General features: G+C 45.8%; 1 protein-coding gene across 1 annotated transcript; it reads right to left on the bottom strand.

The window, feature by feature from the left end:
• Window positions 1–492: 492 nt before the first annotated feature.
• Window positions 493–14604, bottom strand: EIF2B1 (eukaryotic translation initiation factor 2B subunit alpha). The gene is made up of 9 exons (XM_064379618.1): window positions 14472–14604; window positions 13548–13649; window positions 10843–10979; window positions 10615–10731; window positions 7624–7740; window positions 7075–7139; window positions 4963–5038; window positions 2141–2266; window positions 493–1391 (listed from the first exon to the last, which is right to left on the bottom strand). The coding sequence occupies exons 1-9, from the start codon at window positions 14482–14484 to the stop codon at window positions 1227–1229; spliced, it is 918 nt and encodes a 305-aa protein (XP_064235688.1). The 5' UTR covers window positions 14485–14604; the 3' UTR covers window positions 493–1226.
• Window positions 14605–14622: the final 18 nt, after the last annotated feature.

The following is a 14622-nucleotide window of genomic DNA, read 5'->3' as shown; positions in this document are numbered from 1 at the left end:
ATGTACAATTATTTGAGTGTAAATAATAGAAGTCAGTATTTATCATGATGGGTCACATAGATATATATGTACATTAATATATAAGCTTTTTCTGAGGCTATTTTTTAGTTATTTTTAAACATAAAGATACTGAAGTTTACTTGACTTTTGGTTTTCAAAACTATTCCTTCATATCTATCTTCAGGCACCTGACCTCCCTGAATGTCCTTGGCCCTGGGCTTCAGTTATCCTTTGATGCCCTGCAAAGGTGGCTAATGTGCTGTGGTTTTTCTGTGTTAAGAATAGTCCCAGTATTGTTTTATTGATGAATAGCTGAAAAACAGAGGAATTAAGTCATATTCCAGGAAGGAGAATTAGTTTTTGTGCCTTCTGTTGAATAAATGGCATCCTTTTGATGGCCTACCTATCTTGAGTGTGCAAATGTAGCTGCACAATGTTTTCCCCCAGATGGCCTGGGGTCAGCTCGCAGTACTGACGCAACACCACATCAAAGTCTTTTGTAGAGTTTATTTTAAAAGATACTGAATGTTTGTTTCCAAGTATAATTTTGAAAAGCTGTTTAGGACCCAAACATTTAAACATCTCTTCCACACACAGGATTTCAGTTTACAAATATTCCAGAAAGCATTTTCATAAGTGGTGAGCCATGCGGAGTACCACAGCTAAATGCAGCTTTGGACTTCCTCGTGTTCTCTTAGTACAGTTTTTGCTGTTTGGCTTGATCCTGTTGAGGAATGTGCTCACCACTGGAAGTCAGATGCAGATTTGGCAGGTGTTTCTTGCCTCTTACAAGGCACCACGTGTAACATGTCCTGACCAGCCATTGGTCATTTGTTGCAGAGGGGTGTGGCTGCCTTTTGGCCTGCATCTTGAATGCTTTTGGCAAATCAGTCGAGTGCAGGGGAAGATGAAGAGAGGTGGACTTGGGTTCATCTTTTATCAGTTAAGTAGCCAATAATCTAATGTATTTCTGGAAACTGAAAACAAAGTTTCTAGAAAGTGTAAGAACAATTTAGGTTGGGTTTTGGAATAACTGACACATTCTCAGATGGAAATGCAATGAGTAAGAAAGGTTCTCCAAGATGGATGACTGATTTTAGGTCCTTAGTCCATAAATCTTCATTAAAACACATCTCAGTTTTGGCCTTGCTCATTTGGGGTGTCAAGCAGCTACTCACCCTGCCTCAACTACATAAGCTACACCTTGGCAGCAAAGGGCCCCCAGGTTACAGATAGAGCTTGATGAGCTCATCGCTGACTGCTGAGGGTGTCAGCACACCCAGGTCGGTAAACAGCAGGGTGATTAAGGAAGGGGCAGTGTAGTCGACCCACGGATGCTCCTCTTTCAGGTCTTGTCCAGTCTGTGCGACCTTGAGAGTATCTGCCTTATACTGAGGAGATAAGAAGTACACATTAGTCAGCGCTGAATATTCAGGGCTCTGAACTCATGGGGCCCTGGCATGAGTGAACAGTGTGCCACTTCCTGACACTGCTCTCTGAAGAGAGAGGAGGGCAGAGTTGTGCCCATGAGCCAAATCATGATGACGTGCTCGTCGAGAGCTATGGTGTAACAAACTTAAATCACGTGTCCCAGCACTCTCATGCTGGATTAGCTTCTCTAGACCTCTCAAGGTAAGATGGAAAGTCAGTATAGAGAGCTTGCGGCGTGCCAGGCACTGTGGTAAGATTGTCTTACAATCCTCATAACCCTATCAGATATTACGATGCCATTTTACAGACAAGGAAACAGGTTCAGAGATCGCAATGAAAGGACTTGCCTCTTTCTTCCTTAGATACCCTAAAAAATAATAATAATAAATTTAAAAAAAAAGAAAGGACTTGGCCAAGCCACACAGTTTATAACTTGCGGCAACAGGAGCTGAGCTCAGTTGAGCCCAAAGCTGGGACTTACCCACCAGCTTCCTGGCTTCCTCTCTACCCATCCATGATACTACTTAAGAGACTGAAAGACTGAAATTCTAGGGACAAATGTGTAAGCCCAACCACCAATTTATCTTTGTATTCCAAGTGTTGGGGAAAATAGCAGAAGTGAAAAAATTACTGGAAATTCTTAGGACTGCAATTTTCCAAAGGTTCCAGTTTAGACTTTAGTACCCCTTCAAATATGGAAAACACTTGCCTTAAACTTATCTGGGACGTCTTGCTGGTTTAGTGGAAAGAGCCGGACAAACTTGAAACTTTCCGCAACCACGTAGAAAGGTTTGTTCTGTGCTTTGGCACACACGGCCATCTGGTTGGTTCCAATCTGGGAAGGCAGAAAGTGGAACGGATGAGCTCTAGAGTGCTTTTCAAATAGAAGTCACAGAAAAGCGGGCCGGGGAGAGCGGCACATGCCTCTATCCCAGCATTTTGGGACGTTGAGGTGGGAGGATCATTTGAGTTCAAGAGTTTGGGACCAGCCTGGCCAACACAGTGAGACCTCGTCTCTGTTATAATAAATGAACAATTTCAAAACAGCAATAGAAAGTTATGTATATACACAACATATGTAATTCTGACTTTGGAATCAAAGAGGACCTTAAAAAAAAATAAATGTTTCTCCAAGGATATTAAAATAGCCACTAGGCACATGACAAAATCCTCAACACCATTAGCTCCTTAGGGCAACATAACACAGTGAGAGATCACTTCCCACCTTCTAGAATAACTATAGTTTAAAAAATAGGCTGGGTGCAGTGGCTCACACCTGTAATTCCAAAACTTTGCGAGGCCAAGGTGGGTAGATCAGCTGAGGTCAGGAGTTCGAGACCAGCCTGGCCAACACTAAAATTGTATCTCTACTACAAATCCAAAAATTAGCTGAGCATGGGGGCACGTGCCTGTAATCCCAGCTACTCAGGAGGCTGAGGCAGGAGAATCACTTAAACCCGGGAGATGGAGGTTGCAGTGAGCCAAGATTGTGCCACTGCACCCCAGCCTAGGCAACAAGAGTGAAACTCCATCTCAAAAAATAAAATAAAAAAAAGAACAAGTGTTGACAAGGATGTAGAGAAACTGGAACTTTTGTGCTTTGCTGGTGGGAATGTAAAGTAGTACAGCTGCTCTGGAAAATCACTAGTTTCTCAAAAAGTTAAATATGCAGTTACCGTGTGACTCAAGACTGCCTGCAGACCTCCGCCTCCCAGGTTCAAGAGATTCTCCTGCCTCAGCCTCCCAAGTAGTTGGGATTACAGGTGCTCACCATCATGCCTGGTAATTTTTTGTTTTTTTTTTTTTTTGAGACAGAGTCTCATACTCTGTTGCCAGGCTGGAGTGCAGTGGTGCAATCTCCACTCACTGCAACCTTTGCTTCCTGGGTTCAAGTGATTCTCCTGTCTCAGCCTTCAGACTAGATGGGTCTACAGGTGCATGCCACCATGCCCAGCTAATTTTTTTTGTATTTTTAGTAGAGACGGGATTTCAGCATATTGACCAGGATGGTCTCAGTCTCTTGACCTTGTGATCCGCCTGCCTCGGCCTCCCAAAGTGCTGTGATTACAAGCATGAGTCACTGCGTCCGGCATGTTTTTTTGTATTTTTAGTAGAGACAGGGTTTCACCTTGTTGGCCAGGCTGGTCTCAAACTTCTGACCTCAGGTGATCCACCTGCCTCAGCCTCCCAAAGTGCTGGGATTACAGGCGTGAGCCACCATGCCTTGTTATATATATTTTAACAAAAAAAAGCTTTCATGAAACCTATCTAAATTAAACAATGGCTAAAGAAATTGTAATAAAAAATTGAGGTCAAGTGTGCTCAATTACAATGAAAACAAATGACAGGCTGGCCATGGTGGCTCACGCCTGTAATCCTAGCACTTTGGGAAGTGCAAGGATTGCTTCAGGCTAGGAGTTCAAGATTGCAGTCAGCTCTCACCACTGTACTACACTACTCTGCACTCTAGCCTGGGCAACAGAGTGAACTTGTCTCTATAAATATATATATTGGCCGGGCATGGTGGCTCACGCCTGTAATCTCAGCACTTTGGGAAGCTGAGGTGGGCAGATCATGAGGTTAGGAGTTCAAGACCAGCCTGGCCAACATAGTGAAATCCCATCCCTACTAAAAATATAAAACATTAGTTGGGTGTGGTGGCAGACGCTTGTAATCCCAGCTACTTGGGAGCTAAGGCAGGAAAATCACTTGAACCCTGGAGGTGAAGGCTGCAGTGAGCAGAGGTTGTGCCAGTGCACTTCAGGCTGGGCGACAGTGCAAGACTCCATCTGAAAAAATATATAATAATAAAAATAAATATATGCTATATATTATATTTATATATACTTATGAATATATTTTTTAAATGTAAAACATTTGTGTATATGTTCTGTGTATATATATGTGCATACATAAATATATATACACATAAAGGATAACAAATGTAAACAAAAAACAGACAAAACCCCAATTCCAATTCAAGCCCATTTTGTGTAAATACAAATAAAGCTTTTCTTTTTCTCAAACAGGGTCTCACCATCGTCCAGGCTGGAGTGCGGTAGTGTGATCATAACACTGCAACCTCAAATTCCTGTACTCAAGTGATCCTCCTGCCTCGACTTCCTGAGCAGCTGGAACTACAGGCAAGCACTACCATGTCCAGCTAATTTTTCTAATTTTTTGTAGAGACAGGGTTTCACTATGTTGCCCAGGCTGCTCTTGAACTCAAGGCCTCAAGTAATCTTCCCACCCTGGCCTCTCAAATTGCTGGGATTACCGGTATGAGCCATCACACCTGACTAAATCACATTGTCTTATGTAGATCAATCTAAAAAAAAGAAAAATCTGACCAAAATTGGACTGACCACTGCAATGGCTTATGGGAACTGGGCAACAACTCAGTGCTCTGATGAAGTCCTGAAGCGAAGCAGGATTAGAATGAACCATCAGGAACAACACTACTGTGGGTCCTAGGTCAGCAAGACACCTTCAAGCCTTGAGTAGGGAACTGGGGAGAACTGATGCTCTTACCTTGTTAATAATTCCTCCATTTTCAACGACTCCTTCAGCACCAACTATGACAAGATCTGCCTTCTCCATGATGTAGCTAAGGGGAAAAAGAAAGCTTTTCATGCTTTATTTTCTTGGCACTAGTGAGTAGCATCATCATCCGGAAAGGTCAATATTCCATTTCTATCAAGGTAAGTTCCTCCATAACTACCTGTTTTTTTTTTGTTTGTTTTTGTTTTTTTGTTTTTTTTTAAAGACAGGGTTTCACCATTGTTGGATAGGCTGGTTTCGAACTCCTGACCTCAAGTGATCCACCTGCCTTGGCCTCCCAAAGTGCTGGGATTACAGGCATAAGCCACCGCGCCCGGCACCTGTTTTTTTAAAGAGCACTTAACACGGGATGATCAACCCCTGGCATTGTTACCAGGGGCATTTTTTGACCCTACAATGAGACACAGACTTCACACTGCTGCCCGGTGCATACACACATACATGTGTGTAACTGAAGCAAGAATGTCCTGACATTCTTGGAATGGAAGGAAGCAGTCATCCTTCCAAGTGTGGTGTCCCCTACTTTCTGTTCTACTTCAGCACAAACCAAACACATTTTTTTTTCTCAAGACGGAGTCTCGCTCTGTTGCCCAGGTTGGAGTACAATGGCACAACCTCGGCTCACTGCAACCTCCGCCTCCTGGGTTCAAGCAATTCTCTTGCCTCGGCCTCCTGAGTAGCTGGGATTATAGGCGTGTGCCATCATGCCCAGCTAATTTTTTTCTATTTTTAGTAGAGACAGGTTTCACCATGTTGGCCAGGCTGATCTCAAGCTCCTGACCTCATGATCCACCCACCTGGGCTTCTCAAAGTGCTGGGATTACAGGTGTGAGCCACTGTGCCCAGCCCCAAACAAAATTTTTAAAATCTGATGTGATCTGAAATTGGACAGAAGTGTTAATGCAATTTTAAAATCTTTCCTTTTTTTTTTTTTGAGATAGGGTCTCACTCTTTATCCAGGCTAGAGTGCAGCAGCATGATCTCAGCCCAAACCTCTACCTCCTGGGCTCAAGTGATCCTCCCATTTCAGCCTCCCAGGTAGCTGGGACCAGAGGCCCTCGCCACCATGCCCAGCTAATTTTGATTTTTTTTTGTAGAGATGGGGTTTCACCGTATTGCCCAGGCTAGTCTCTTAACTCCTGGACTCTGGCAATCCACCTGCCTCAGGTATGAGCCACTGTGCCCAGCCTTAAGAATCTTTCTGGTAGGATGAAGGCCAATTTACTTTTTAAAATGAGCAATTAGTAGAAGTCCTTGAAATGCTTACTTTTGAACACATTCCTAATTTCCTTAAACATCTATCTTGTTTTCATTCCAAGAGATCATTACTCTTGTTTTCTCTTGTGAAATACACTGACAAACCCAGGAACACGTGACCTTGGCTTTGAGACAGAAGTTGCATCTTCTAAGTGAGACAAAGCATCCCAGCATGCCACCGAGGACAGTCAGGTCTTCAAAGAAATAGAGGGCTCTGATTATCCTCTGCAGATCCTAACTGACCTTTGTACTTTGCTCTTAAAATGCACTCACACTGGCCGACCATGATGGCTCACACCTATAATCCCAACACTTTGGGGGGCTGAGGCGAGCGGATCAGCTGAGGTCAGGAGTTTAAGACCAGCCTGGCCAACATGGTGAAACCCCGCTTCTACTAAAAATACAAAAAAATTAGCTGGCATGGTGGCGTGTAATCCCAGCTACTCAGGAGGCTGAGGCAGAAGAATCACTTGAACCTGGAAGGCAGAGGCTGCAGTGGGCCAAGATCACACCACTGCACTCCTGCCTGGGCAACAGAGCAAAACTGTCACAAACAAACAAACAAACAAACAAAAACACCCTGATAGCCATAAAGCTATAGACACAATTCCCACTGTCCCCAACATCCTATAGCTAGTTCTGTCTTCTGTGTATGCTATCATAACCTCCTAACAAGCTTGCTGGTTTAGGGCAGCTATTAATTAAGAAGCAGGATGCTACCTGGTGTGGTTTTATGAATGGGACTCACTTTCAATCTGAAAACCCTGCTGTGAGCCAGCGTGGGGTCGGGGAGGTTGACTATGGCTGGGGAAGATGGGCACTCACCCGACAGCAGCATCCAGCACCACAGTGACAGGGACGTTGAGGTGGCAGAGGGCTTTGGCCATTTTCTTACTGAAGATGACATTTTGAGAACGTTAGAGAAAGTATAAAACAGTCCCACAGTGATGTACGATGAGTCACTTAACGTGGACAGTGGACATTTGCTTGAAACTCACATTAATACTAATACGTTAAGGGGCAGATCCCAAGACTTTGGACTAAGGAAAGAAGAATTTGGGTTCTTTAGGAAGTTTTGCTTTTATTATCATCTAGAGAGATGGAGACATGAGTTCTATTCCTTGATAAAAATTTTTCATCAATATAATCTCTGCTCTTCCATGGATTTAACTACTTAAGTGAAAGCCCTAGATCCTGTACTGGGACCTGCTGCAAATTCAGCGCTTTTTCTTCCAGAGGCAGGAAAAGGCAGAAGGAAAGGCAGTGCTGACTGCCGGCAAGCTGGGGGCACGTTCTGGTCTGTTCCTGTTGGGCTCTAATCTGCAGTTTGCTCTGTAAAATGATGGCTGGGCACATAACTGAAAAGAAAGGTACTTGCCCTGACAAATCAGGCTGGGACTCCGTGACGTATACACTGAACCGCTTCTTGGCTGCCACGGCTGCTTCCAGGACTCTCAGGACCACTCTGGAGTAGGCATGAGTCAATATTCTCTGTGGACCGAGAAAGCTTCGTCAAAGGGGCAGGCTCCTTGGTGCTCACCCAGACCCTCTGCACTGCGGCGCGTTCCTGACACCCCAGGCATCTCCGTACGCTCTCTCAGAAATCAACCATGATCAGAAAGGAGACCTGACAGTAGAGTTTCCATGCCATTTGCAAGCTGAAACCATTTCTGCCAGGTCTCACATCCCATAGCAGGTGCAGAAATGGAACTCCCATGCAGTGTTCAAAAGCCTGGATAGCTGAAGGCTCCATAAGGTTCCCTTGGGTTGGTTTGCTTATTTCTAAGACATGGTTTGCACACTCAGGCCTACAGGCACCAGGTAGGTAGCAGAAGTCACTGCAGTAGGTTGGGTGGGGCCAGCAGCAAAGCAAAAAGGCTACGGAAGGCTGGACGTGGTGCCTCACGCCTGTAATCTCAGCATTTTGGGAGGCCAAGGTGGGAGGATTGCTTGAGCCCAGGAGTTCAAAACCAGTTAACTTGCCTTGCCCTTGCCAAGGGCAACTTAACAAGACCGCATCTCTACAAAAAATAACAAAAATTAGCTGGATGCAGTGGCACGTGCCTATAGTCCCAGCTATTTGGGAGGCTGAGCTGGGGAGATCACTCGAGCCTGGGAGGTTGAGTCTGCAGCGAGCCGTAATTGTGCCAGTGCACTCCAGTCTGGACAACAGAGTGAGACCCTGTCTCAAAAAGAAAAGGCTACAGAGACCCAGGACTCCTCAGCTCCAGCTGTTGTGTCATGTAGCCCCACAACCACTAGACCAGGTGATGGTTTTGCTTAGAGGGGCCAAAAATCCAATTTTGAAATGACGGCTAATTTATTTGAATTGATAAACACTGCTTGGGGTAAACACAACCTATCTGTGGCATGGATGCAACACGTAGACACTTACACATAATCTCTTTTCTTTTTTTCCACTACGACTAGCTAATTTATTTTATTTTTTGTAGAGACAGGGCCTCTACATGTCGCTCAGGCTAGTGTTGAATTCCTGGCCTCAAGCGAACCTCCGGCTGGGATTACAGACGTAAGCCACCACAGTGGGCCCATAACCTCTTTTCTTTTTCTTTTTTCTTTTTGGTGAGATAGGATCTCACTCCAGTTGCCCAGGCTGGAGTGCACTGGTAGGATGTGGGCTCACTGCAGTCTCAACTTCCCAGGTTCAGGTGATCCTCCCACCTCAGCCTCCCAAGTAGCTGGGACCACAGGAGCACACCACCACTCCTGGCCAATTTTTTATATTTTTAGTAGAGATGGGGTTTCGCCACGTTGCCCAGGCTGGTCTTGAACTCCTGGACTCAAGCAATCCGCCCATCTTGGCTTTCCAAAATGCTGGGATTACAGGCATGAGCTACCACGCCCAGCCTCCATAACCTCCTTTCTAAGGAAGAGTGTGGAAGATGGAGTAAGACAAGATGGCAGACCCGGCTCTCTAGCTTCGTTCTGGGCCTCGCCTGAGAACCTGTTAGAAAGGCAGGTTCTTAGGCCCTAGCCCAGATACAGTGAATCCAAATCTGCATTTAATAAGACCCCAGCCAACTCCTATGCATGTTCAAATCTGAGCAGCTCTGCTGTAAATTGTCTAAATCAGTCCCGAGTACGTGACTATAGGTAAAGTACACACATATCACACACACTACACTAGAGCAAACGAAAACCCACAATTCTGACGCCACAGCAGGTCTGTGGAAGGAGAAGGCCCCAGCAAGCAGCAGTCATGACCTCGCCTCCACTTGCCCAAAAAAGGCTTTGTCTGCAGCTGGCTTTTGTACAAGCTTCACTCACATCCATTATGCCTTTAATAGCATACTTCAAAGGATGGGAAGGGGCCAAGAAAATGAAGGACAAAATTTAAGAGTCAAAATGCAAGTAAATGATTTTATGGTCGGGGAGGCCTAGGTGGCAAAAGGAAGTGTGCTGGCGGGAGGCGCATATGAAAGTCTGATCACCCTGTGCTGGGAGACTGGCTCAGCTCGTATCTCCTGTCTGTCCTCACTTACAAACACCTGGCAGCTTCACATCTCTGTAATAGCATCTAAAATGAAGGTAAAAAGAAAATCTCCCTCAATCTCCCCCTATTGCTAACCTTCACTAAGAAAGTCCTCAGTGTTGACCAGTGACGAGACCTGTTCTGTGTTGATTTAATTCAGATTTACTACACAGACAATCATAAAAGTACTTCTTTTTTTTTTTTTTTTTTTGAGACGGAGTTTCGCTCTTGTTACCCAGGCTGGAGTGCAATGGCGCGATCTCGGCTCACCGCAACCTCCGCCTCCTGGGTTCAGGCAATTCTCCTGCCTCAGCCTCCTGAGTAGCTGGGATTACAGGCACGCGCCACCACGCCCAGCTAATTTTTTGTATTTTTAGTAGAGACGGGGTTTCACCATGTTGACCAGGATGGTCTCGATCTCTTGACCTTGTGATCCACCCGCCTCGGCCTCCCAAAGTGCTGGGATTACAGGCGTGAGCCACCGCGCCCGGCCAAAAGCACTTCTTTAGTAAAACACTGTATTAAATCAAGAATCACACATGCTGTCCCACTGTCCCTCTCTGCCTGTTTACAATGACAACCGTCTCTAATAACAAGATCTACATTCACGCAGCCCTTACTATGTGCCAGGCACAATACCAAGCCCTCACACCCTTTGCCCCTTACACGTCCTGCCTCATTTTATCCTCACAACAACCCTGGGAGGTTGGTACTACCGTCACCCTTATTTCACAGAAGAAAACAGTGCAGAGAGGTTAAGTAACTCGTCCCAGGCTACACAGGAAGTGAGTGGCAGAGCCAGGATTTCACCCCAGGCAGTGTGACTCAAAGCCCTTGCTCCTCATTACCACGCACGATGGTTATCCACTCACCGCCCCGTCTTTGATGAAAGTGTGGCACAGATCTGCAATTTTGTTTCTCGACAGTGATATTCTCCTGAGAAAAAGTTCTCCCCGTTCAATCATGATCTTTTTACATTTGGAGTAATCCTAGGAAGAAAAGAGCATACTGAGGGGACAGGGAAGGTCCAGGTAATGCTGAGAATGTCTGTCACTAAACGGAGAAGTGGAAAGGTAACCCCAGGGAGAACAGGGGCTTACGGAGTATTCCAGGGAGGTAAGGCTGATGAAGCGAAGGAAGAGCTCCCCGCCAGAGGACACTGCCACGGAGGAGTCCACACCACACAGGGTTTCTATGGCACTGGTAAGATTCGCCCTTAGGCCCTGGATTGTCTCCCCTGGAATGATCCAACAAGGAATGTGATGTTCACGTTAGGACCACAGCCCAACCTGGGTCTGCAACTCACTCATTCATTCAGTGAATATTTACTGGGTACATAATATATACCAGACACTGTTCTAGATGCTAAGGATACATCAGTGAACAAGACATGCAGGGTTCTGCTCTGATGGAGTTTTTATTCTAATAAGAGGAAGTGGACAGTAAACAAGCACACATACAAATCAAGCCAGGTGCAGTGGCTCACACCTGTAATCCTCAGCCTTTAGGAGGCTGAAGCAGGAGGATTGCTTGAGGCCAAGTGTTCAAGACCAGCCATGGCAACATAGTGAGAGCTTGTCTCTACAAACATTGTATGAATCGGCCAGGTATGGCGGGGTGCGGCAGGCTGAGGCAGGAGGACTGCTTGAGCCTGGGAGGCTGAAGCTGCAGTGATCTATGATGGTGCCACTTCACTCCAGCCTGAGCAACAGAGTGAGGCCTGGTCTCAAAAAACAAAAACAAACAATAAAAGCAAAGAAACAAGTGAATTATAGACATTTTTAATGAGGAAAGAAAAAAGCAGAATAATGAGCAAGTCTAGTTAACAGGAATGGCCTGTTGGAATGGGTCCATTAAAACTGAGACTTGAGTAAGAAAGCATCCAGCCACATTTCCAGTGGGAAAGCTTCCAGGCATACACAGTACCAATGCAAAGGCCCTTAGAGAGGAACAAGCCTGGCATGAGAAACAGAGGACAGGAGGGCTGAAGCACAGTTTAGTGAGGTATGGCATGGAAAGACAGTAAGTAGCAGTGGCAGATGAGGTCTGCAAGGTGGTATGGGTGAGGCTAAGGTTGTCTGGATGTCATTTTAAGACAATGGGAAGACACTGGAGGTTGCCTTCGAGACGGGTATCTCTAGGCCAGCCTTTCAGATTAAAGGCCTTATTGTTATTTTGCTTATACAAGATGTCATGCTGTACCCAGATGCTTACATTTAGGACGCTGAATTAAGACATCACAATAAATAATACTAATACCAGAATTTATTCTGGAACATTCCCTGTAGCATCTGTACAGAATCTGGCACAAGATGGAAGTCTAATAAACACTTAGAAAACTGAACTGCTGCTGTAATTTAAGCATCATGGTTAACACGATATAAAATAATCACCCTTGATTCAAAGTATATTTCACTTATGAAAGGGATCCTTTTGGTAACATAAGGGCTCTCTCCAATTGAAAGGTCTGAAATGAAGGCAGAAGCTGAGCTCGGAACTGTATTACTTTATACAGACAAACATGCATCTCTCACTTTCTTCATTTCTAAGAGTCATTACAAGACTTTCCCGGCCAGGCACAGTGGCACACTCATGCCTGTAATCCAAGCACTTTGGGAGGCCAAGGCGGGCAGATCACCTGAGGTCAGGAGTTTAAAACCAGTGTGGCCAACATAGTGAAACCCCATCTCTACTAAAAATATAAAAATCAGCCTGGTGTTGTGGTGCATTCCTATAATCTCAGCTACGCAAAAGGTTGAGGCAGGAGAATCACTTGAATTCAAGAGGCAGAGGCTGCAGTGAGCTGAGATGGTGCCACTGCACTCCAGCCTGGGAGACAAGGGCAAAACTCAGTCCCAGAAAAAAAAAGGCTGGGTGTACTGGCTCAAGCCTGTAATCCTAGCACTTTGGGAGGCCGAGGCAGGTGGATTGCCTGAGCTCAGGAATTCAAGACCAGCCTGGGCAACACGGTGAAACCCCGTCTCTATTAAAACACAAAAAAATGAGCATGGCGTGGCAGCGTGCACCTGTAATCCCAGCTACTGAAGGGTGAGGCAGGAGAATCACTTGAACACAGGAGGCAAAGGTTGCAGTGAGCTGAGATTATGCCATTGCACTCCAGCCTGGGTGACAGAGTGAGACTCTGTCTCTTAAAAAAAAAAAAGGGCCAGGCGCGGTGGCTCACGCCTGTAATCCCAGCACTTTGGGAGGCCGAGGCGGGTGGATCACGAGGTCAGGAGATCGAGACCATCTTGGTCAATATGGTGAAACACCGTCTCTACTAAAAATACAAAAAATTAGCTGGGCATGGTGGCGCGTGCCTGTAATCCCAGCTACTCAGGAGGCTGAGGCAGGAGAATTGCCTGAACCCAGGAGGCGGAAATTGCGGCGAGCCGAGATCGCGCCATTGCACTCCAGCCTGGGTAATAAGAGCGAAACTCCGTCTCAAAAAAAAAAAAACCCTTTCCTAGGCCAGGCGCAGTGACTCACTCCTATAATCCCAGCACTTTGGGAGGCCGAGGCGGGTGGATCACAAAGGTCAAGAGATCGAGACCATCCTAGTCAACAAGGTGAAACCCCATCTCTACTAAAAATACAAAAATTAGCTGGGCATGGTGGCGCGTGCCTGTAATCCCAGCTATTCGGGAGGCTGAGGCAGGAGAATTGCTTGAACCCAGGAGACGGAGGTTGCGGTGAGCCGAGATCGCGCCATTGCACTCCAGCCTGGGTAACAAGAGCTAAACTCCGTCTCAAAAAAAAAAAACCTTTCCTAAGTCCCAGAGTGTTCACAGATGAACTTCTGTACCTTTATCTCTCTTCAAGAACTCCAGCAACGTCCGGATGGCAGCCACTGCTGAGGCCATGTCAGGATCTTCTTTCATCTGAGACTTAAAGTATTCAATTAACTCTGGAAAAAGTGAAAAAAGTGACTCATCTAATTCACTTAGCAACATCTAAGGCAAGAGAGCTTGTTAATGACTGTAGGCTTTAAGAAGCACAATAATTTAAAAAATACTTTTCTTTTTAGGGTATTTGGTTTCAGAGAACAAAAAAATTGATGAGAATAGAGAAAACACCACTTTACTGTTTGCAAGATCTCCTTCTTATTTTGAAAAAGCTACTGGTATGCAAGGTCTAAAAATTAAGCTCGAGTAAATGATGATGAAAAGTCATCCTCTCCTCCATCCTTGGCCCTAAGATCTGAGAGAATCCCAGAGTCAACCCCCTTACCAATTTCTCCTGCGGCCCTCCAGTCTACGCTAATACAAGTCTATTCACAGACATATACGTGTACAAATATTATATATGGAGTTCCACCCACTCCCCTTTATTTCTTTACAGGAAAGGTATATTAGTTTGCCCTTGTTTTTCACCTAGTAAAACACCTGAATAGCCATACTAGATGAGCACATCAAATATGCCTTATTCATTCTAATTTTAGTTTACAGATCCAATGGGGCAGGGAGTCTTACTCCTACTTCAAAACTGTGAAGGGCCTTCTGGAGACGGCCACAGGGAAGGAGCGTACGTATGGGAGGGGTGTCTGCAGATACTGTCAGGGCGCATCCCTGAAAACAAGAGCAGCGGGGGGGTTTAGTTGTGACTCGAGGAAACACATCCAGCAGAGCAGCCTGAAATTCCAAAGAAATCTCTCCGGGAGCTCGGCCTGGGTGTGAGAGGTTGGGGGGACCCCTGAACGGCTCTGCAGCGCTGTCCTGTCCTGATTTACCCCTGTTGTCCATGGTGTTCTGCTGCTGCGGAGTCCCAGGGGACACGAGACGTCCGCGCAGTCTTGAACGAGTCCGCCGACCGCGCCGCCTGCGAGCCAGTCTGAGAGCGCGCGGCACACCTCCGCACTCCACTTCCGGCGCACTTCTGTA

This window comes from Aotus nancymaae, unplaced genomic scaffold (assembly GCF_030222135.1).
Source record: "Aotus nancymaae isolate 86718 unplaced genomic scaffold, 86718_ANA_hifiasm-v0.15.2.pri h1tg000021l, whole genome shotgun sequence".
Lineage (NCBI taxonomy): Eukaryota > Metazoa > Chordata > Mammalia > Primates > Aotidae > Aotus > Aotus nancymaae.
This window is presented reverse-complemented; position numbering and strand designations above follow the sequence as displayed.